At 40.9% G+C, this 25,451-nt stretch overlaps 1 protein-coding gene across 18 annotated transcripts in view; it reads right to left on the reverse strand.

Annotated features, from left to right (window-relative positions):
* Positions 1–25,451, reverse strand: part of LOC120735704 (ELKS/Rab6-interacting/CAST family member 1-like) — a 158,916-nt gene that overhangs the window by 126,820 nt on the left and 6,645 nt on the right. For 8 of the 18 annotated variants that reach the window (XR_005696337.1, XR_005696336.1, XM_040035266.1 and 5 more), the window contains exons 1-4: positions 24,327–24,604; positions 14,254–15,085; positions 11,905–11,982; positions 11,547–11,702 (exon numbers count right to left, since the gene is read on the reverse strand). Coding sequence is in view for 14 of the 18 variants with exons in the window: in XM_040035266.1 (XP_039891200.1) it covers positions 11,547–11,702; positions 11,905–11,982; positions 14,254–14,760 (741 nt within the window). In the remaining 4 variants the exon portion in view is untranslated. Of the gene's footprint in view, positions 1–11,546; positions 11,703–11,904; positions 11,983–14,253; positions 15,086–24,326; positions 24,605–25,451 lie in introns of those variants that run through there. The other 10 variants (XM_040035273.1, XM_040035272.1, XM_040035271.1 and 7 more) reach the window with 4 other exon arrangements.

Raw genomic sequence — 25,451 nt, forward strand, 5'->3', positions numbered from 1 at the left:
AAAACAGTAATAATGAGTCATGAGTCCACATGCAGAGGATGGAAAAAGGCACAGACTGCAAACAACAGAAGGAGAGAGGCTAGAGACAAAGATATCATCATCACTGCATGTGGAGAAGTGACTTTTTAAAACTTTACTGGCCCTGCCTGCTGTCTTCTCCACAAGCACCCTGTATCACAGATCCTCTCAGTCAAGCATCAATCTCCCCACTGTGTTTAAAGAAAATCTTCCAGAAGCAACGTCTTATTTGTTAGTTTTTGACCATCTGTAATAATGTTCTTGAAACTGCAAAATGTATATTGTACTTGTTAAATTAAAGACACAAAAAATAGTAAATGGTCTGTATTTGTATAGCGTTTTACTTGGTCCTAAGGACCCCAAAGCGCTTTACACTATACACAATCATCCACACACTGGTGATGGCAAGCTACAGTGTAGCCACAGCCACCCTGGGGCGCACTGACAGAGGCTGGCGCCACCGGGCCCTCTGACCACCACCAGTGGGCAACCGGTGAAGTATCTTGCCCAAGGACGCAACGACCGAGAGTGTCGGAGCCGGGGCTCGAATCGGCAACCTTCCGATTACAAGACGAACGCCCAACTCTTGAGCCACGATCGCCCCAAAAAAGTCAGACATATGGTTAAATGCAGTCCCTTAAACTGCACAAAACTATTTGGAATATAAACCAAAGGAAAACTATGAGATCAGCTATGAAACCCAATTTAACATACTGCTTTTATTATGAAATTCTCCTGCATTTACACTAACTGTGCTTATTTCCAAATGAACAGCTTTCAATATCAACCACTATAGTGAAAAAGAGATTGATATTTCCATCTGCAACACATGTCCCCTTCTATGTCTATAAATGGCAAGCGTAAGGCAGTGAGAACGGAGCAGAACAGATGATCAGTTCAATTCAGTTTTATTCATAAAGCACCAAATCAAAACAACAGTTATGGAGCTTTATTTTGCAATGTTAGAAAAAAAAAAGTTCAACAATCTGAAGATCTACTGTGAGCATTCTCCTGGAGATTATGAAAAGGAAGAATTCCCTTTTAACAGGAAAAGCCCTCCAAACAAAGGAAAAAGGCTCAAGGAGGGGCAGCCCTCTGCCATGACCGGTTGGGAGGTGAGGGGGAAGAGAAAGAAAAAAGGAGATTGCAGAGAGACGAGGACAAAACACAAACTATAGATGAGAGAACACAAAAGTTAATGACATGCGGTAGTGGCAAATAAACACATGGGGAGTGAGGAGTGGAGAAGAAAAATTTAGTGCATCATGTGAAGTCTCCCCCGCAGCGTGAGCCAATAACAGAATAATTATGGGATGGTTCAGGGTTGCCTGATCGGGCCTGACAGCTCAAGGCTCTGCCACACAATGGGCTTTTAGAAACTCTAGGGACTGCAAGTAAGACTGTACTAAAAGGTCTTTAAGATACGATGGGTCTGATCATTCAAGTCTTTGTATGTGAGGAGAAGGATTATAAATTGAATTCTGGATTTAATAGAGTGCCAGTGAAGAGTCGTTAATACTGTAGAAATATAATCTCTCTTTGTAGTTCATAGTAGCACTCTCCCTGTGGCATTTTGGATCCAATCAGATATGCCAGGGACTGTGAGACAGCAGGGAAGGAAAAGTGGGGCTAGAGGTGGGTTGCAAAGCAGCTCACAGATGCACAACATCTGTTGGCAGGCTAAAGAGACATTTATACTATGCCCTCAGAAGAGGCACAAATCATGCTTTGGTGTAATTTTGGCCGATTGTGTCCCTATACATTTTTATAACCTCATGTGGGTGGCATGGCTGAAGACAGGGGTATATGACTCCGGCAGCTTTTACTGGCTTTTCAATGACATATCAGTGCAGAAGCTCAAAGATTCCCAGGTCACGGTTCAATTTCGTTACCAGCACTACTGCAGAGATTTTGGACGAGTGGCAAAACCTACTATGCAGGCGAATACGAGTATAAATGCGCGTGAGTCGTGGGTGACATTATTATTTGGGCACAACATGACCAAAACCATGATTTATGTGAGGTTTACCAATAGCATGTGTAGAAGGGTAGCAGCTGAGCCATCCGCTGAAATCAGCTAGCACTGAGTTGAGATGATCTTCTGGGATTGCAACTGAGCTTGACCTGATGTCATGCTTGAACAAACGCTACGCTCGATTTAATCTGGTTAAAGCCCTGGCTTCATTATAACCTCTTCAATCATCCGATTTTGCTGTATTGATATTTCCAGATCACAGAAATTGCCTTTGTAGTTCAATGTTACCATAACAAATAGAGCTGAAACCAAAAGTAACCAAATAATAAATGGCCTGTATTTGTATAGCGCTTTACTTAGTCCCTATGGACCCCAAAGTTTTACACTACATTCAGTCATTCACCCGTTCACACACACATTCACACACTGGTGATAGCAAGCTACATTGTAGCCACAGCTGCCCTGGGACGCACTGACAGAGGCGAGGCTGCCGGACACTGGCGCCACCAGACCCTCTGACCACCACCAGTAGGCAATGGGTGAAGTGTCTTGCCCAAGGATACAACGACAAAAATTGTTGGAGCCGGGGCTCGAACCGGCAACCTTCCGATTACAAGATAAACTGCCAACTCTTGAGCCACAATCGCCCCATAAGCTAATTATAGGAGGAAGAAATTTCATCGGCTTATCAACAAGTAATTCTGTTTTTCTTTCTAACCAAACAGAAATACACATTGTACTCAGCTGACTGACTGAATCAGCGAACAGAAAAAGAGACACCGGAGATTACAGGGCTGAAGGGCTGCAGGTGGGACTCCTGGACAAAATCTTTACAGAGTAAATCTGTCTTCAAGCTCTGCTTTTTCTCTTTGACTCTTTCCATAATTCCGTAATTTCTCCTCTTCTTCTGTTTTATCTGCCCCCCCATCTGAGAGAGCTACATGTGGTTAAGACTCAGGTGTCTAGTTTATTGAGAAATATTTATCAAGGGCCAGTAATGACAGGAAAGTAGTACAGTGCAACTATTTCTATAGCATCTTATTTTACTTTTTATTCATGCACATATATTTCCCTTCATTTTTCCACATCCCGACGTTCTTTTTCATCACCTACTTTTAAGTCCGGTCTTTCTTTCTCTCCTGTCACATCGACACCCATCAGTCTTTCTCTACATTTCATCTGCAATCTTCAGCCCAATTTGTCTGTGCTATTCATCTCTCCTTTCACCACTCACCCCCCTGCTTCCACGCTGATCTATCCTCCATTCTCGTGATTTCCTCCCTCTGACTCGCTACATTTTATACATCTTTACTCAATCCACTCTTCCTGATCTATTCTTCACTATCCACCCCCGTCTTTTTTTTTAAATCTACGGCAGCATACAGATTGCCAGGCGAAGCATTTTCACAGCCAGCTGGCACAGAAACTCTTACTGGAAACATTTTTCTTTTCTGTGCAGTGAATGGAAATCTAACACAGGAAACAATTGACGACGTCAGATTCTATTGGATTTGAACTCATTTGAGCTCATGAGGACAATCTTAGTGCCAGCTCGGAGTAATGAAATTAAAACTTAAATCTAGGTGTAATAACATTAAGTGCTGAGGAATGATTACAACGTAAGTTTTGAATCAGTCAGCACAGAAGCTAAAGTCCAAAGGATTTCTCTTAGTTTGATGTTTTACCTTTAATTCAAACTGTGCCTTGTTCTCTATTTAGTGATCTCTCAATTCATAAATGTATTTTATTGATGATTCAGAAAAACATTTCCACCGCAGTGAGGGAAGAGACCTCGGCTCTGGTGGCACCATCCATTTACACATTAACCTGAAGGCCTGATTTACTGCCATGTTCATGAAGTGGAAAATACACTCAAGTGCCAGTTTGTGTTTCTATCTATCCAACTTTGCTGCTCAGGGCAAAAGAGAAAAGGAAAAATGACAGAAGAAACACGAAAGAAAGACTATCTTCTCTGTTTCTCCTCTCTGTTTATCTCCTCTATTCCTCCACCTGAAGGGAAAATGTCGCCCAGGTGTGTCGGGAACTGTGCACAACTGCCTGTTTGAATTACCCTCTTACTTATCCAGCCTCATTCACACTTTCACAGATTCATTTCTCCAAAAATAAACAGAAAACAGCACCTATGGCTTCAAGTTAGACCGATATGCAGTACATGCAATGTTTAGACAACTTTAAATGAATTGTAAGAAGAGGAATGCCAACAAATTCATATATTATGATGGGAAAAAACACTTTCTGCCTCTCTACAGTAACACACACACACACACACACACACACACACACACACACACACACACACACACACACACACACACACACACACAGTTTTATTTCCCATCAGCACCTTAACTATGAAGCTAAATAGCTGAAAAGAATGAAAGCAGTGCAGCAGTATAAAAGCAATTGGCAGCCAAAACAAAAAGACACACACGGGTGAGCGTGCATGCACACTCCCACAATCATACTTGTAACATCACCACACTGACATGTGCCTTCTAATTCTTTAAAATCCACAAATTTTTGCATGCAAGTAGAGAGATATGCACAAAATAAAAAAAGTAAATACAGAGTATGTAGACGTTCTCTGCAAGATATGCACCTGCAAGTCTGTCTATGTGCGTGATTTGTATACACGCTTAACCCATATGCAAATACAAATACAAATACACAACAATACACATTTTGTGCCCCCGCAGACACACAAACACAGACACACACGCATGTGCACACAAAAGCCCAATTGTACTGACGTGCACATAAGCCTGCCAACAAGGACACAGATTCCCTCATGGTACTCTCTTTCACATCCAGCAAACAAACACAACAAAAGATGCATACATCCAAATGACAATGCACACAAACACACCCCGCATAAATAAAGAGAGCACAGCACATACATGCACGCACACATTTACATAATCACAACCACTCCTGACATGTGCATGAGGCTGCTATCAGAAAACAAGCAGGTCGAAAACTCCTGTTTCATACAGACACACTGTCGCTCTCTCTCTCTGAGTGTCTTTCACACACATTCTCACACATGTTGCTTCTGACGTCACATGACTCGCCGCGAGTACAGTACATGACAGATTGCACCTAGCAGCTCCAGAAATGGACAGACAGAGCGGTCATTGTTCAGACGGGGTGATTCAACGCTGGGACAAACTGCGTAGAACAGGCAGTAAGACTCCTATACTTAAAATGAGGAAAACCTGTTAACAATCACAACGTGTAGCACAACGTGCATATCGCATTACACTTTAATCTCATTATTTAGGTTGAACTGCAGACCAAATAGCAGCATGCTCTGTTTTTTTTTTAACTTCTTCTGTCGTGCACGGATTTATTTTTGGGAGAGAACACCAACAAATGGAAACTATGATGCTGAGTTGCTGGACGCCATAAATACTAACTGCTATTGTGAGTGTGTGAAGTCACATATTTTTTAAAGGAAACTGAAGGAAGCGTGACGGAGAGAGGAGATACAAAAAGATAAAACTGCTTTGTTTATGAAACAAATTAACAAAGAGAGGGAAAGGATGGGGAGAAAGTAGGGAAAGTGATGCTTCCCTTGTGCGTTCCAAACATTCCTTCATCATTTTTTTTCCCGCACCCTCCCCTCCTCCTGCACGAAACATTGTACTTACCTACTGTGATCAAAGGGGTGGAACAAATCGGGTGAGCGCACTCAAACACGCACACTCAAACACATTTCAGAAAGTGAAGCAAGGCCGTGCACTAAACGTGACAAGTAAGACAGACAACACTGAACAGAGTGGACGTGTGTATGCAGATCAATAGATTTGTGAGACTATGGTGTGTCTATTCTTTTCCACGGGTGAAGAGTGAGAAGAGGAGTCCCAGACTAGGAGTGAAATGGTGAGGCTATCGAAGAAGAGATGGAGAGGGAGTCAGCAATAAGCAGGCGGAGGAATAACTTGATAACAAGTAGAAGAAAATTAAACAATATAAAGCAAATGAGAGTACAGCAGGAGAATAATAATCTAAACCTCAGCATGGACATGACACAAAAGCCTCTCATTTGATTCAACTGAGAACCTGGCAAATTTCCTGTATTTGCCCAAATTATTTGTTTTTGTATTCATCTGAAAGACACATAAAACCTCTGTGAGTTTGTCAGAGCTCTGGAGCGACTAGGGATTGGTGTTGAGAACCCGTACTAAATTGGTACCTGTACCAGAACCAAGGTACAGATAGAAGCCAGGACAAACAAACAAAGTTTTATCCCTCCTATAACACAGTTGACTTCCGGTGTTAGCCGAGTTTGTTTAACATTGCTGTGTGTTTCTCAATCGCTAGACAGGAAAACAGTCTTTGAAAGATTTACCTCATTACAGGAGAGTCATGCTGGTTTAAGCACTTTTTGCTGAGTAGCCATTGCTAGCTTAGCCACAGGTGCTAGGCATAAAAGCAGGGTTTATGCTTAAGAACACAGGATAAGCATTTTTGTTCTGGTATAGAACTGACTACCAAGAATCGTGTATTTCTACTGTTATTGGTACCTCGACAGCCCTAGTACCAAGAGCATCGGTATTCATATTATACTAATAAAATCTTTAAGAATGCCACACTAAACGAACTCCTTTAAGTCCATCATCACACAAAAAGCCTCAGTGAAGACTATTAAAAAGCTTTTTGCTTATTTTTTTGTATTTTTGCTCTATTTTTTTCCAATCATAAGTCAATTTAATTTAAGAAAGCAGTAAAAACACTCATCGAATTAAATGAGATGTGAAGTTTTGCATGATTTAACACTAAATAAAGTACACATGTTCAAAATATATATGTTCAAGCTATATTATTAATTGGATCTTGCCTCTATACATATGAGATCAAGGCTGCCTGTCTTCCCGGCTTTTACAATGAGACACTGAATGTACTTGTGAGGAAAGGAAAGACACAAGGAAGTCCGGAGAGAAAAAAGAGGAAAAGATAAAGAAAGAAGCTGGTGGAACAGAGGTAAAGATAGGCTGAGCATGTAGGAGGAGGTGAATAAGTAAGGAGGAAAGGAGGGAAAGGAAAGACAGAGGGTGGAGAAGAGATGAGCATTCCTCAGCAGGGGCGTGAGCCACTGTGCATGTGTGTGCGTGTGTCTCCGAACTCACATATCCCAAAATTACTGGGAGGTAACTTAATTCGATTTCTAACGCGAAGATGATGGCGAAGACAGAGAGCGGCAGGAGGGAGGGTGGAAAGAGAATGTGAAAGCTGACTTAGCATGTGATGACAGAAATAGAAGAGAAGGAGAATGACTAAGAGGGGAGAAAAATGGGAGTGGGAGGAAAACAAAAAGCCAGAAAACACTGAAAGAATTAGACAGAAAAAGAGAAAGTGGCAGGACGGCGAGAGCAGGCAGTGAAACGGATTGTGTTAAATGGGTGTGATTTATCTGGAGGAAAGAATGGGAATGAAAGTGAAAGGAGAGGGGGGGTGAGCGTACAGAACATATTTTCCAATAACAGAGATCATGCCTTGGCATGTGCATTCACTCACTGTTATGGCACAGCACAGTCACACACATGCACACGCACAAAGCAGTGTGTGCATGTGTGTGTGTGTGAAGGCAGCTGAGGATTAGTGTAGGGCTGGCAGCTGGCCAAGTACATGATAGATTAATCAACTTATCATGTGCTCCTTTGTTTGATCTATTCTCACACACTGAACCACTTTGAATTAATGCGGACACGCAAAACACACATCTGAACTCAGCATATCAGGAGCCACGCACACACCGCGCATGTTCCAACACCTGTGAAGCTGGCTGAAATTTCTCTTACACTGATTTAATATTTGGTGATGTAATTTCACAACCTGAAATCCTTTCCCACTTTTTTTCCGCATTTAAACATCAAAGCCTGTCACACACACACACACACAAACACACACGCATGCAGAGATCAGAGCAGGTGTTAAATTGCCAATGTGACAAACTAGTACATGGGCCAGTGACATGGTTGTATCATCAAAAGTGGATGACACGATCAGTTCAGGTTTATGTGTAAAATGTTATAGGAACTGGTGACACCACTATGACAGAAATGTGACATCATCTGTTAGCTCGCCAATCAAGCATAAAGCCTTGTCTTCACATTAAGTACGGCTGCAACGATCTTTAGAAGCTTTAGGTGTCTGCTGCCACCACCAAATCCTGGAATGACTCATTTACACTTAAAAACATCTTAAGACACCGTTTAACTCCACCTAGACATACCATCACCTTCTTCCAACAAATACAACCCCAATTCCAAAACATTGGATTCTACATAAAATGTAAACAAACAACAGAATGCAACAATTTATAAATCTCGTAACCCCTTAATCTGTTAATAATTGAACACAAAAACATATATAACCTGGAAATTGTACCATTATAAGGAACAAATAAGATCATCTTGAAGCAACGTTATTGAAGCAGCACATCTCAAAAAGTTCGTAACAGTCTGCAAACATCTGAAAACTGAGGAGACCAGGTGCTGGACAGAGTTGCTGGACATTTGGGAATGTTGTCCTCTTCTTGATTCTAGCTGCTCAACAGTCCTTCGTCTTCTTTAACCTGTGTTTCGTTTCATGATAGGCCAAATGTTTTCAGCTGGTGAAAGGTCTGGGATGAAGGCAGGCCAGTTCAGCACTCGGACTCTTCTACTACAAAGCCATATCGTTGTATTGGATACAGTACGCAGTTTAGCGTTGTCTTACTGAAATTTGCAAGGATTTCAGTTAATAGACATCATCTGGATGGCACATGTTGCTCTAAAATGTGTATATTCTCTTCAGCGCCCATAGTCCCCCATACCATTAGAGAAACGAGTGCTATAACGCTGACAACATTCAAATCTATTTCCAATTGTCTAATGACCTGCCAGCTTCATTGAATCGTTTGTCTGACTGCTTGAAAGAGGTTACAGAGCGGCTGTCAGCCCTTTCTCTCATTTTAAATGAGAAGAAAACTGAGATTACGGTGTTTGATAGTCACACTCCACGAGACCAGCTAGCTGCCCGATTTGGTCCCTTTGCTGGCTTTCTTACAGATACTGTAAGTAATCTAAGTGTTTGTCTGAATAGTTCATTTAAGCTGGATAAACAGGTTTCCTCAGTGGTTAAATCTGGCTTCTTCCAATTGCTCCAAATTTCAAAGGTCAAACACTTAATATCTGATCTTGAAAAAGTGATACAGGCCTTTGTGAATTCCAGATTCGGTTATTGTAACTCGCTCTACTCTGGACTCCAACTTGCTCACCTCCAAAGATTACAGCTCGTTCAGAATACTGCGGCTCGTCTCCTAACCGGAACTAGAAAGTTTGCCTCTATTACTCCAGTGCTCTCTGACTTACATTGGCTGCCTATTAAATTTTGTATTGATTTTAAAGTTCTGTTGCTTACTTTCAAATGCCTAAACAACCTTGCCTCTGACTATCTCACCGACCTCCTCAGTCTCTATACTCCCAGCCGTTCTTTACGATCTTCCGGTCAGTTACTTCTGGCCCAGCCCAGGCACTGCCTGAAGACTAGGAGTGATCGTGCTTTTGCCTCTATAGCACCAAACCTTTGGAATAGTCTTCCTGCTACCATTTGTGCCTCTGAATCCATTCAATCCTTGAAAAGCTTGAAAACTTGGCTTTTCCAACTAATTCTCACCGCTCATTAATTGCTGTATCGCTACTCATTTCTCTGGATAATCATGATCTCTCCCTATCTCTACTTACTAATGCTGTTTGTTTGTGTTCTCTACTTTCTCTATTTTACCTTGTTTTAATGACTTACTGTTTAGTGTAATCATTTACTGTTATTTTTACTGTGAAGCACTTTGGTGTACCCCCTGGTTTTAAACGTGTTATATAAATAAAATTGTATCGTATAAGAAGCCAGATGGTGTCGCTCCTTTTTACCTCATAGGACGCAATGTCCATTTTTTCCTAAAATGTATTTCACATTTTGATTTGTCTGACTACTTTGCCTCAGTCCATTTTAAATGAGCTTTGACCCAGAGAGCAGTGTTTCTGTCACATCCACACTTGGCTGCTACTTTGTTTGCATGACCTATATTTGTAGATGGCACGGTGAACTATGTTCACTTACGGTGATTTCTAAAAGTCTTCCTGACCCTGTGCAGTGGTCTCCACATCAGAATCGTGGCTGTTATTTCATCCAGTGCTATCTGAGGGCCTGAACGCCACAGGCATACAAAATTAAGTATTGTCCTCCGTCCCTGCGCACAGAGATTTCTCTAGATTTTCAATTATTCATAGTCGTGGCAATTCTAAGATGAGGAACATTATTCAGATGCATTTTATTCCAGATAATTGCATTCTATCTATTGCCATTTAACATAATTAGTTTCAAAATGTTCTTACAGCTGCTTATTTTTCCATATTTTTTTTTGTTCCATCTCTCATATCTTTGACACATGTTGCTCCCATCGAATTAAAATCAGCTGACAGCTTCTGTTATAAGATTTGAAAATCATTGCATTCTGTTTTTATTTTTTATTTACATATTTTTCTTTTTTTTTTTACACTGGGCTTGGACATGCAAGTCTATAAATGCACTGAATTGGACAAGAGTATCAAGATAAATAAACAACAAAAGAAAAAAAATCAATTTTGCATTATTTGTCCTATTTATTTTCACTACTCTGTTTTCAGTTCAGTTTAGAGTCATTGCTTAGCGTTGTCATTTATGCTTGTGCTAGTTTCTCCTTTCCCTTTCAGTTTACCTCCTCTTCCTGTGGAGTGAAGCCGACAGAGATAGGTAAAGTAAAAATATTAAGTGAGTTGACAACAACACATTGTGTTCCCTTAAGTGCAACAAACGCTTCCAAAGCTTAAGAAAGTGAGAGAGCGAGAAAGGGAGAAGGCAACAGGGGAAACTGCGTCTTCGTATCTTCTCAGTTAGTCACGTTGTGAAGTACCTCTAAACTGCTGGCCCTTTGCTGCTAGCATCTTCCATGCTGTGTTACTTAGTGTGAGTGACTGCAAGTGCACATGTCTGCGTGTCATCACTTGTGTAATATTTCAGCCTGCTGCATCGCTTTCTTATCCAGATGGCTTCAGCAACAACAGACAGCTGGGAGTCCCCAACCAAGCAGCCTATTTCATCTGTTTACTCATCTTTGCTGATGCCTTGCAGCAGCAAGACAAATCCACCAGAACAGTCCAGAAAAATTATCAGGATATCATTTCTTTAGCATTTTTGCATTTAAAAAATGGGGCTAAACTGAGAGGAAGAGCTATGCCAGAGCTAGTTGAGGCTAAAAGCTGTCTAAAGCAACAGCTATAAAGACTTTCTACAAATCCAGGATGAGCTGAAATGATGGGGGAAATAACTGAAGTCTAAATAGGATATTAAAGTTGACATACTGCTCTGTCCATGTCTTAATTTGTTCTTCAGCTGAGCAGTGAGCTAAGACAGTCCAGGGATATAAACAATGAATCACTGTATTAGATTTTGCAATACAGAAACACACAGAGACATAAACAAGCACACACAGACGCACACATCATTTCCCTACCTGTGTCTCTTCCTGTACGACTCTGTACTGTTCCTTCCAGACAGCCATCTTTGTGGCCTCATCCTTCCTCAGCGCTCTCTCTTTCTTCAGCTCTGGACTCCAGAACGTCTTAATGGAGTTCATAGAAGAACTCAACTTGGACTCTTTGGCCTCTAGCTGTTGGAATACAAAATCAAGCACAGTGACTTCATGTTAATAAATGTGTTTATTTTGCATAAGTAAATTCTCCTTATAGCTATAATCTTACAACAGCAATTCCCACAGGAAGTCACAATGAAACAAACAGAAGATATCATATGTTGCATTATAAATGAATTTATCTTCATAGGCGTGGGTGTACGAGTACAAGTGTTCTTACGTCTCTGCGCAGCAGTTCGTTCTCCCTCAGCACTTCTCTCAACTGAGTCTGAAGGTCTGACATTGCACCTTCTCTCACCTGAGAACGCACACACACACACAAACAGTATTAGTCCACTATGTTTTTCACCACTAATATTAAAAGTTTCTGCTCATCCGTATCATTTTCATTTTTTCTGTTTGAAGCTGCCACTGCTCGCAGTTTGTGAAGTGATCTTGGACGACAACACTGAACATGAAGCACTCTGTGCAAAAGCAACAGCTGACGCTGAAATTCCACACAAATCTGAAAAAGCAAACATGCGCAGCCATTTGGGAGAGTTACTGCCTTTAAAGTCTAACAAGGCAAATAATTACTCGCTAGAAGATCAGAACAGGGTATTCTAGATATACACCCATCGGCCACTTCATTAGGTGCATGTGTTTAACTGCTTGTATATCTAATCAGCCAATCATATGGCAGCGACTTTGCATTTAGGTATGTGGGCATGCTTTGTATCAATGGTTCAGGATGATGGTGATGGTGTAATAGTATGGAACATATTTCCTTGCCAGGGGTTGGGCCCCATAGTTCACAATGTGCATTGCTTAACTGTCACAGCCGATTTGAGCACTGTTGCTGACGATATCCATCCCTTTATGACCAAAGTGTACCCATCTCCTGATGAGGACACTGTTTCCAGCAGGATATCACACCATGTTACAAAGCTAAAATCACTTCAAACAGATTCTTGAACATGACAATTAGTTCACTGCACTCAGATGGCTTCCACAGTCACCAGATTTCAATTCAATATAGCACAGTCTGGTAGAACAGGTGCATCGTGGATGTACACCTGATCGATCTGCAGCAACTGTGTGATGCCATCACATCAGTATAGACCAAAATTTCTGAAGAATAGTTTTAGCACTTCGTTGAATCTATGCCATGAAGAGTTAAGGCAATTATGAAGGAAATACCTAGTGCTGGCAAGGTGTACCTAATACAGAGGTCACTGAGTGTATTTTAGCAGGTCATGAATAACTGCTTAAATTCCCTTCATATACTACATAAAACATTTCACCAGGAATGAGAAAATGTTTAAAATATCAATGTTTCATTCATGATACCACCAGAACGACTCTATTAAGAATTAAACAGAACTCGGATTCATTTTTAACAAACAGACTCTGCTTTGGCTTTGAAAAACTTATTTGAGGTTTCTAGGCTGTGCGCAGAGCCAGTTTTGCAAGTGCAAAAGTAGACCAGGTTAAGGAAAACATGCGTGTGAAATGCAGAATAGAAAACCCTGTAACAGTAATTACAGCTGAAGAGATTAATTTAATTTTTGCTGCTTTTTTAAAGAAATAAGAAGCAAGTGGAGGAGGCAGCTAACTCTTCAGAGATGAGCTAGCAGGTTATGACTAATAGTGCAGAGGGAGTAGGACGGCAGACCTTAGTCTATTTAAACACACTGTGTGAATGCCCACACTTTTGTTGTTTCATTTGGTGTAGGGCGGACTTAAGAGGAAAAATTAACCATTCAACTCAAAAATCCCACATGCTGCATCTAGACCACGGGTGTTAAACATGAGGCACAGGGCCATAATTGATCAGCCTAAAACTCCAAAGTGCCCAACTGGATTGCTTTGGAAAATGCTTTTGAAGAAGCGCATAAATTTTAGACTTTTTAACTGTATTTTCATTAGTTTTACAGCTTTTCTTACTGATACAGACCTTCCCCATGGCACTTCATACTACACCAAAGTAAATAAGTAACAGATAAACAATTAAATGACAGGAGGTTCCTGTTTATTCACTATTTACTAATGAAATTACTGCAGTAGGATCGCAAAAAAAAAAGAGGGCATTCTATCAATTAACAAAAACTATCCATTTTATAATTGCAGGACAGTCAGCACAGTGAGTTAGCACAACTTTTTCTATAATTTTACAATTTAAGCTCAAAGCAGCATTTCTTTTCTATGCAGAAAAACATTTATTGCTGAAATTTCTTTTTGATATTAAAATTTTTCTATACTTCTTTACTCTGACAGAAAAAGGAGTCTAACTGGTCAGTTAAGACCAAAGTGGTCCCATGTGGCTCATGATGTAAAATGAGTTTGAGATTTATCACCGACACTTCTCTCTTTTTAAATGCTTGTTTCAGATTTCTGTATTTTGCTTAAATTGAGAAAAAAGTGAATTTTGACATCCCAAAACCAAAAAGCTGAACTAGAAAAATCCCCATTGAGTATTTACATAATACAGCACCTTTTGAAAATGTTTTCCCTTCTACCACACTTTAGGTATGTCATATATGCTATATACAAAATTCTGTCCTGAAAATAAGAAAATTCAGCACTTTACCTGTCTCATAGAGTGAGGCACAGTAGCCGCCTGTGGAGACTGGTTTTGCATTTCCCCACCGAACGCTATTGCATCACTGGGTACAAGCGCTCCACTTCCACCTCCTCCTCCTCCTCCAGAGTTTATATTAGGACTACTCCCCATTACAGCCGCTCTGACCCCATAGGGGACCCTGGCCCCAGCCCTCCCCAGGGTCATGGTGCTTTTGGGCAGCGAGGGATTCAACCCACTGCTCAGACTCCCAACGCCGACTGGGTCTTCAGCTGTGTCAGTGAAGTACATGGCACCAGTTGCATAGGCAGCATTAATAGACTGAATATTCTCCATGGATAAGGTTTTACCAGTGCCTGTAAGTCCTCCAGTGGAGCTGCTGCTGCTGTTTCGCCGGTGTCCTAAACGTGGGGAGCGAGGCAGGCGTGGGGAGCGACCGGGACTCCCAGATGCTGACCCGTTCCCATTGGATCCAACAACATCCAGCTTTGAGACGGAACGGGAACTGCCGTACATGGTGATAGGAAGAGTGGCGTGCACTACAGAGATGTGTGTGATCGAACAAGTAAATCAACTTAATCAAAGAAAAACATGCTCAAAATAAAAAATAAAAATAAAAAAAAAGTTAGATGGATGTCCCCCACAAAAAGAAAATCAGTCAGTCTTCAACTTGGGCTCTTTTTGACTTGAAATATGTCATAGTGGTGATGCAGCTGTGATCAAGGCCTTTTCAACACCCTTGCTGTAATCCATGGGCTTTGTTAGAAAGTAGGAATCAATAGGGCATCCCTCTGGATAAAGCAAGCGAGGCAGTCAACAAGGGTTTGGATGATGGGATCACCTAAAAAGAAAAGAGATGAAGAGACTTGATTACTGGACAAAGACAAGCTGCACTTAAGGCACAAAGGAATACGATTTTTACTAGGCTGTGGTTTGGATCAGCACAGTAGCTGGGTAATCACATCTCTGAGTGTAGCTAGCAAATACAAAAGCGATCTGATGTGAAATAAATTGCACAACATTTGCCGGTCATAGCAAAGGTTTCGTTACTTGTTTTTATTTTGAATCACTTTTTTATGTTAATCTGCTAACAAGACAAAATGTGACTGAAAATGCCTCTTGAGTTTCTAGATGGAAGCTTGACTATTTCAGACAGTCATTGCTGCAGCATTTGCACTGCAGCAGTGGTCACAAAACTGTGTCCACAAAGACACTTAAGGCACACTTAGCAGCCAGGCGTAAAGCTGCCACAGATGTCAGCATAAATTAACAGCAGGTTAAAGGACGACCTTACTGGCAAGAGTATTACACTGAGCTACAGTATATGCACACTCACAGCAAAAAAAATTAAGGCTGATTTCTTTTTCTACAAAGGCTGCTTTGTCTCTCCACCACCCGTTATGCCTTGTTCTTAATCACACCGTGCACCATATCAAACACTGTGTCCTAGAGCTGTGCAGCATCAAATAACATTCAATCAGCTGACTTCATATTTGGAACAAGCTTTGCTTTGCCTCTGTTCATTTCAGTCAGTTACATTTTTTTTGTTTGTTTGCTTTCATTTAATTCAATTTAATTATGCAATAAGATGCCAAGAAAAAATCGTATTTAAAAAAGATGATGAATAAATTTCCAGCAGTCTGTATTTCTATTAAAGCCTCAATAAAGAGATCAGTTACAGTGGTAATTGTGCGTGCGAGTGTGTGTTGGATAAAAAATAACTTACTAAAATTGATCAGTCAGTCACATCAAACAGTTCTTTTAAATTTTTTTATTGTGGTGCTAAAAATGAAACACGCCATCCCGGCTGCGCTCGCCTGTGTAATCAATTTAAAGGAGTAATCCCAAATATTTTGAACATGATTTATGAGCCTGGGCTCACATGTTTGTGATAAATGTCTTTCAGGTTTCTGAAATTTCAAACTTCCTTTCATGATGGCTATAAGCTTCCAGGGTTTCAAAACTGTATGTAGTATGTGAAACCCACTAATTATGAATCGAGTGGACTAAGTTACAGACTGAGCACCAATGTCTAGGGGTGGAAAATGGTAAAAGTGAGTAAATGCAGACTCTTGTGTTAAAATTCCCAACTAAACAGCATGTTCACAGCTTCTATAAGTTTGTTTCACTACACAAGAGCCCTCAAATATGTTTTTTGGCGATGTTGGTGACGATCCTAGAAACAGCTGTGAATCTACAACACTGTGGCTGATGTAAAGAGAAAAAAATGTGAGATCCGAAGATGAAAAAAAGAAAAGAATTAAGGTGTTGCAATCGCCCGAAAACCAACTGAAACGCTGTTTCCGGTGTAAAGAACGGGCCGAAATTCCTCCACAACAGAGAATGATGAAGTCATGCAGAAAACGATTACTTCAAGTTACTGTTCCTAAAGGTTATTCCACAAGCTACTGAATCATGGAGTGGATTTTTCACAGGACTCTGCAGAGACCTGTGAAAACTTTCTCTTTCACACCATCCAACAAATCAGTGCTTCAGTCTGGAGGATGTTTCCATGTCTTATTAGTCTTTTTTTTAGAGCTACTTAGTTATTTTCCTGTGCCGACACCCATCTTTAGTATACAGAGTATATTTCAAACTCTAAAACAATTTGGTCTGTATACTCGTCGGTATAGAATTTCAGAATTTCTCACTGTTTGGCTACTCTTTAAGCCAGTGATGTTATCTTCAGGTCAGTGGACCCAATGGACACCCACACTGGTCATCCGATCCATATCTCTTACAAGAAGTGCAGCTTCAGATACAGTCAGCGCACACAAGAATGGAAACTTGTTTTTCTTGTGCCTTGCCTTTTCACTATTAAACAATAATACTTACAGAAAATGCAGAAATATTTACCCTCTACTTACATATAGCTGTTTTATCTTGAAGCTGATGTTTATCTGCAAGGTCATATCTAAATTGTTGCATTTACTTTGGGGCATCAATTCAAAATAAAAAGAATAATATTAGCAATAAAAGTTAGATGTAAACAAAAAAAAAGTCCATTCCTTAGTTTTATTATTTAATTCGTTTCCCTGAGTATGTGAGTTGTGCAGCCCCTCAGTCAAACAATCTGAATTTTCCTTCACCCGAGCCTGGCTTTAAACAGGCGTATACTCCCCAGTGATGCTCTGCTAGGCACAGATCTTTGGCCAGGGAAACGTTACTGACAGCCAGTCAGTTACAGCCACACACACTCATACACTCTGAAACAAAAACAGGGACCATCTGCTCTATCCCCCCACGGGCCAAAAACACACACCTGGATAGAAACAGGCCAAAGACCTCCCTCTAGCACAGGCACACGCCCACGCATGCACACACTGGCATACAGTATGGACATGCACATTCACACAGATCAAAACTGAGTAAAATGAATATATACGGAGAGCTGAATCCATCCATACAGAAAAAAAATCCAAATAGAGACATTTCAAGTTTCCGCTGTGAGTGATCGCGTCATTAAAAACACAGATACATCTAACGCTTGATTTGAACATGAGTCTGTGGAGATGGAGACAGAAAGGGTGGATTGGGGGCTTTCTTCCTCCTTCCCTAAAGATCTGATGACCTGTAGATAATCCAAGTGTTCACGTCCCAATTCTTGCTTTAATAGAAAAATCTACAGAGTCAAAGTCTTTTTTTAGGTTTTATTTAAGCATTTGTGGGCACATACAAGGCTGATTTTCAAATTGCTATGACTGACAAACTACATTGGGCACTGAGTGGTTGTGGCAATAAGATATTGGACAAGAGGCAGGGTACACAACGTACAGTCAGAATCTATCACACACACAGACTCTTTTTACTTTTATTTCCTTGAGGACCTCATGGAAAACACAGCACTGCCTGTGTTGTGTTTTCTGATGTTCAAGTCTGGGGGTCACATGAATAAACCACCAGTGTATCTCACAGGTTGAGGCTTGTGTTGGTTTGATAGCCAGAGCCAGAGGTCCAAAAATACACAACAAAAACACCACCAACAACTCACACAAACCCACCTATGATGCAGCTGGTATCATGAGATCAAATGAGCACTAGCATATGACTCTCCAAGACCCATCTGTCAAGAGGCTTGCCCTTCCTCACCCCATTTCTCACAAATGTAAAAAGGGCAATATTGCTCAGCCTTAAGAAACATCTATTAAACAATGCTACACTGAAAGTTCAATGAGGTCATTCTTGACCTTGGAAACAGTAAAACTACACCTAAGGTCTATTCACTGGCTTAAATCAGATCAGAGCTTTTCCGTCTTTCAGTATTCATCAGCAGCTGGAGTTTGCTGCACTTGAAGACACTGGGAAAATCAGTGTGAACTATTAAACAGTAAATTTATTTTTATTTTTTTGCCTTATTCGATTAGAAATATTGTTTGAGCAGTTTTCAGTATTGGTGCTGATGTAGCTCTCTGTGGTGCTCTGCTAAAGCCACAATGTCTTTTGAAAATCCAGAGAATTCTAGAACAATGACACGCAACACGGGAAACATTTTAGCTTATTATGCTGTTCTACTGACACATCCATATAACTGAGGTTCACGGCCATTTCAACTGGAGCTGCTGTTCAAGTTGGTACTTTGACACACTGATCGCTAATGTTGTGCACTGTGCTCAAGTGTAATAGAAGTAAGGCTCGTGGGGAGGGAAGCTTTCTGAACATTATTTTTTTGGGAAAAACTGATAAACCTTTTAGAAACTTTTACTGGATCCGACTATACTATACCTTTACCAGTGATCACTGAAATAAGGTGACTGATTCTGTCTGTTCATTAGATACGGGCATCAAAGATGGCTGCAAGTTGCAACACTTGCTTTGTTAATGTTTTCTTGAACCTCTAAAATACCCAACTAAACTACCAAGGATTGGTAACATAATAGCAACGAATCAGAAGGTGCAAGAAGAGACAGTCTCTAAGAACTCCCACTCTTGGAACTTCCAGTTTCACTTTTCCTTTTCCTTTTTCTTTTTTTGATAGAAGAAGTTTGATGTAACTATGCACCTTTCATCTATTGTTTGGAGCATGCCATGTCATAAATTTTCAACTGTCCAATCAACATGGATTACCAGGATGTCTTATGGGCAAGCTTCTTTGTGAGAAAAGGTTATTATTATTCCATACATATCATCAGTAATGTTTTTGTGACTATTAAAACTGATCATTTTGTTTATAACAGGTCTAAAAAAAAACTATTTTGACAATTTAGCTGTTATGTGAGTGCCCTTTAAGTGAATTATAGACAATCTGAGTACAATGGGATTAAGGCTTCAGTCACGCAGGTCTAAACACCAGTTAGCGACTTCCTAGCAATCTGTGTATTCCCCAGCTAATGCGGTTGTAAATGTGGTTGTGATTCATTTCATTTCTTTATTTATTTCACACATGGTTCAACAGTGTTTCAGCAGGACGTAGAGAAGTTGCGATAGAAAGTACAAGAAGTTTGTGCAAGTGTGTGTGTATGAACGGGACTATCTGCTCGACGGTCTTTGTTGATACGCACATTATGCAAACTACCTACGAGAAGCTGGGGACATTTCTGCTCGAAATCCACCGTGCAGCTGCTCACTTTTGTTTTAGCGTCAAGAGCCTGCGCCGCCACTGAGATATCTGTTTCTGTAAAGAAAACGTGTCCTCCACCTTCTGGAAATATTGGACAACAGAGCCTATAGAAGCATCATAAAAACTACATCTAAAATGAGTCTAGGTTTGACATTGAAAAGACGTCCACAATGAGCGCATTTGGATTATAAATAACCCGTACTTAGAGTTCCTACGGACATCAACACTAGACGTTCATTAGACGTAGAAAAAAAAGAAACAAAACAACCCCTTCAGTGGACCAAAATTGTACGTCCACAAAAGATGTACGAATGAGTATGGCAATTTGATAGCAACCAAAGCAGCTCCCGGTGACCACTTGCCAACCAGCGACCTTGGGTGTCAGGAGCTCACTGAGAGATTTCCAGGCCTTTAACAAAAATGGAAAGGCTCCCCAAAGATTTGCTCTGACCTGATAATTCGGTAACAATTTCGTGCACCCTTAGATGCTGAAACTATAACAATCATAGAAGTATTTATGGTTGAACGGCAAGCACTTAAATTTTGAGTGTAGACATCCATTATGTACATTGAGAGTGGAAAAACCCCAGTCATTTTTGTATTACAAAATAACCACAGATCAATGTGTAAGTCAAAATCTAATCCCAGACAAATAAATAACTTTTGGGCATTTTCAGTAAAAAAAAAAAAAGAAGCATTCTATACAATAACAGTATAACTACACTTCACTAAAGTTAACTTGTTAGGAGACAACAAGATATGTAGGACCTACAGAACAATGTTATACTTCATATCAAAATTTTACTTTTCCCTAGCTGATAAATACATATCCAATCCTCACTATTTCTGGCTGTTTTACACCAGTTTCTGATGGAAACAGAAGGGTTTTTAGATGCTAAAGGCTCCAAGATATTTACCATATAATTACTAGCATTGCTGTCTAGCAGTTAGTGACTGGTAAGTAGTGTTGAGCTGGGTTTTTAGAGATTTTATGCTAATAAACAGCTCCCTGCTGCAGCTGAAAACAGTGCTATGAGTGGATAAAAATGTATGCTGTAAAATCAAAACAACTACCTACAATGTGATACAAAGCTCTGCAGCTCAGCTGATTATCTTAAACACATAGAAGCAGTCATGTAATCTTCAGCCAAGATAAAAAAAGACTATTGATTATAGTAGTTTTAATTAGCTCTAATGATGCAGATACAAATGCAGAGTTTGTGATAGGACCAGGCAGACATCCTAGATGGCTCAAACAGAAAATCTGGTCGAGAAAGAAGGCTTTTTTGATTTTGTTACCTAATATGAGCGGCAGATGGTGCTTGGTTAGAATACCTAGACTTGAATGTCTTGTTTTCTCTCATCACACTCATTCCTATAATGCCTCCTTTCCCTCTCTGACTCTCCCTTGTCTCCCTGATGCTTTCGCTTCCTCTCACTGCCTCTCTCTTTTACCATCAGCATTCCTGAAGGTGTTCAGCATGTTCTATTTATGTGGCAACCACACATCCGTCCGTCACACCGCACAGTGCGACACAAAAACACACACACCACTCAACCTATACTTAGCCGGCTGGTATTTCAGTGTGGGAGACAATTTTGACAAAGTTCGACTCCCGCCTGAGGACTGGGGCTCATAAAAACACATTATGTTCACGTTGAATATTACTATTTCTCCATTACTCTCTGTTCCTGTCAGGCTCGTTGTGATTTGATGTGGCTGGAAAGGACTCACTGGTGCTGTCCGGGGTTACACATCTCACTGAAAGTCATCTCGACAGCCCCGCTGAAGGGGAGAGACGTACTCGTTTCCGAACGCAAGATTTAAAGAGATGCCGGCTGTTCACTAGGGTTTTTTTAAACCTGCAACAGGATTACTCCTTTGAAAAGCCGACTGCTCTTTTTCAAGAGCAGTTACGTTTGCGCACATTTTGACTCACATTTTGATTTATCCAACATTTATCCAACCTTTGTGGCTTAGTGGTTACTCTCATTTTTAAGCTACAAGTGCTGTAATGACACTATAGCTCTAATTTATCCATACATACATACATTTTCTGCTGCTTATCTGGGTCCATCCAGGTTATGACAGTGCCAGTCTATGCACACCAGAGGGTCTTCCCTCTGGTGTGCATCACAGTTGAACAAACTTGAAACACCTTACCAAGAAGGCACCTAGGACTCACACAAGTCAGACTAAAAGCTTTTTTTAAATGGTTTGCAGGTAAGGGTTAACCCTAACCCTAACCCAGGTGAAGGATAATAGCTTTTATCTTTCACACAAGTCCATTTTCTCTTTGAGCAGCTTGATAGATTTAGGCCAAAGGTCACTCCCAGTATTGTTGCTCACTACATCACAATGTATTTAAGATTACTGGGGTTCATTTATGACAACTGTGCACTTCATAGCTAATCCCATGATGCTGTTTGTATTTAAGCAATGCATTATTAGGGATATCTGACTTGATGCCACACAAAGAAACCATCATCCATACTGATTAATGCATTTAAACATATTTTTAACACCTGTAACACTTTTCTGTGTGATTTTAGTAAAAAAAAAAAAAAAAGCTCACCTTTATCACTTCAGACAGTCTATTTAGGATCAGCTATAGATTATTTTCTGAAATGCCTTGAAAGAAGCCTTTATGTAAACAGTGAATTCAGTGTTAGGCAGTAGATATCTTGGCATGATACAGATATAAAATTTGCAACTTTGGTCCGTGCCACTGGTCCTATTTGTAACACATATAATATGGCTTAGTCACTGGAAAGCCCAAAACTGATAAGGGACAGATACAATCAGCTCCAGGCTATTGTGTACCACAGGAAATTAATCTAAGATGCGGGCTGGGCAAACATACATGCATACATGCACTATAACTCGTACACAAGCACACACATCCACATCATGCACAAAAAATATACACTGATGTCATACGGACGCAGCAACACACCGCCCTTATCTAATCTTGGCTTCTGCCTACATAACAAATATGGAAAATGTACCGTTGAGACAATTAACGCAAGCCAGGGAAGAACAAAACTAATTTGGGAGTGTGTAATGGAAGAGAAAGTGAGCGTGCAACTCCCCCAGGCTCTCCTTTAAAGAAGAATGTGATCATCAGCTTGCCAGGCTAAACAAGAGTAAAAGCGAGAGGAGAGGGTGACCCATCTTCCCATCTAGGAACAGCCTCACCCTGCCAGAGTGATTAAAAAAACAAACAAACCACCAAAGATTATACGGTCTTAAGGTAAAAGCAAAGTCTGTGATAAGAAGAGCTGCTTTCTGTGTCACATGCTGGTGTTGCTGCAAAGCCTCAGGCCCTCAAGACAAACCCTTTTTTTTTTACCTTTGATGTAGGGAGACTGAGACACTGTTAAGGGGTGTGGAAATTGTTCAGTCGGTGTCAAAAGTTTGCAGCCAGGCCATGCTAAGCTAAAAGAAAACATATTAGTATTGCTACTAAACCTAACTCTAAGAAGGGAGTGCTAGAATGACATCAAGGCCTCGTCAGACTAAGGTGTGTGGAGCCTGGGCTTTTAAAAATGTCCAGTGTTTACAATAAACTCAATGGAAGGAAGCAGCTCAGTTCCCTGAGTGGATGTTCCCGGAGGAGGGGCGGTGCAAAGAAATGGAGCTGTGAGCGTCCCCCACTCCCCACCACCACCCACCGTCCTGTCTTTATCAACACGATCATATCAAATCTATGTTTTTGCTAAAGTTTGCAAAGACGCTGTTGTCACTGGTTTTGCAAAATCAGTGCGTGCAATCTGTCAGCTGACAAAGAGCTGAAGCATCCTGTTGGAAATATTGCAACACAACTAAAAAAAAAGTCTCCACGGGATTATTATGGGGAAGAGACGAAACACTAACTCAAGCGATCGACTTCCTACACTTCAAGTGCCCCAGGGCGTATCAGCGATACCACATGAGATAAACCCGAGACAGTAATGTCAGTAAATGGGCGCTGTGATGTTACAGAAATATTATAGCCACATAGCGTGGATTTGAGAAGGGCTGTCAGCTTCATCTGCCGCCTGCAACACGCCGAGCAGACTGATAATCGCATTTGGAGGTACAATACAAGACGTAGTGTTGTAAGTCTACAGGCTGCACAGCTACAACTGCTTTACTGAACAATAAAAAGCGGGGGGGGGGGGGGGGGGCTCACACTGTCGTTGTACCACAATGACAGTCAAGCACGCACGGAGAGCCCCATCACAGCTGACCCAAAACTGCTGCCGCCTCTGCTGCTGCTTCGCTTAAAGGAGACCATCAAATATTAATTATTTAATTATGTTAGTGCCAGTGTTCCTGTTATTTCTCAAATCCAAACAAACACACACACACGCAGAGAGACACCACACATGTGGGGTTGACCCAATAAGTGGCCAATATGACTACAACACACACTCACACACAACAAATAAACACAGAGATACACAAAGGCCTGTGTTATAAAGCATGCATGTGTGTACATACGCACACACTCAAGAGTGGCAAGGAACTTCCAGTACTCACTGCGGCTGTGTTAACGTCCCTGCCCTCGGTTGTGAAATAAGAAAAGAGAAGGGGGAAAAAAAAGGCCAGTCACATACACTCTTCAGTTATTCTGCTGCTGTCAGGGGTTAAAGTGGCGTGTGGTGGCGGACGGTGAAACGAGGTGAAACGCTCTGTCTCGGGCTGTGTTCCCGTTTCCTCTCCGTCTCTTGTCTATCTCCTCTATCTTTCCCTCTTTTCCGTCTTTGCCAGCTCTACCACTGGTGGCTTCCCCACCGCTCTGCTCGGGCGCTCCCGTGACGTCACGACGGTGGAGCGCGCGCCTCCGACACGTACCCCCGCCCCCTCCCCTTTCCACCTCTCCATCCCGCTCTCCCTCCCTCTCCCTCGTGCACGTCAAACCATCCTCATTAAAAGTCGCAATGACAAAACACCTCATGATTATTATCCATTTATCACGTGGTGATGTGTCACATATTTTTTTTTAAAAATCGCTGCTTTTTCATTTAAATATACCTGAGAATACTATATTTCCCGAATTTGCAGACAAATAGAAATTGGGTTTGATCCTATGAACCTATTGTGGTTTCCTTTAGTTCTGTCATCCATACACTGCTGTGCAAAAGTCTTGAGCCACCCCTCATTTCTATATATTCTGTTTCCAAGGAGCCAGACTTATTGTTTTTATTATTTCTTAAAGAGTGGCCTTGAGCAATAGTACTCCAGGCTTCTGAAGGTCAAAGTTTTTCTTTGGACATTGGCTCCATTTTCACTCATTTTTAGTCCAATCCCTTTACCTAATCATAGTCACAGGAATTTTGTTTTCTTTTCCTTTCTTTTTTAGACCTAATAAGGTCAGTGGTAAGCATAAAAACATAAAAAAGCCACCTAACTCAAGGGACGAACCAGTGGTATGTCTACCACTTGTTTAGCTTGCATAAAATTTATTTATTTATTTTTGTGCCAACAAGGCTAGTCCCAAAAAGCTATTACCCAAAAATTTGAGATCCTTAAAAAAATCAAGCAAACTGTGTGGCAGACAAAAGAAGTTTCAGGCCTAATAAAAATTCTACAGCAGATTTCTCCTTAAGAAATATTAAAAAAAGGGAAAAACAAGGAGAAAAGGATGAGGTATGCCAAAATACA

This window comes from Simochromis diagramma, unplaced genomic scaffold, assembly GCF_900408965.1.
Source record: "Simochromis diagramma unplaced genomic scaffold, fSimDia1.1 OVJJ01000816.1, whole genome shotgun sequence".
Classification (NCBI taxonomy): Eukaryota; Metazoa; Chordata; class Actinopteri; order Cichliformes; family Cichlidae; genus Simochromis; species Simochromis diagramma.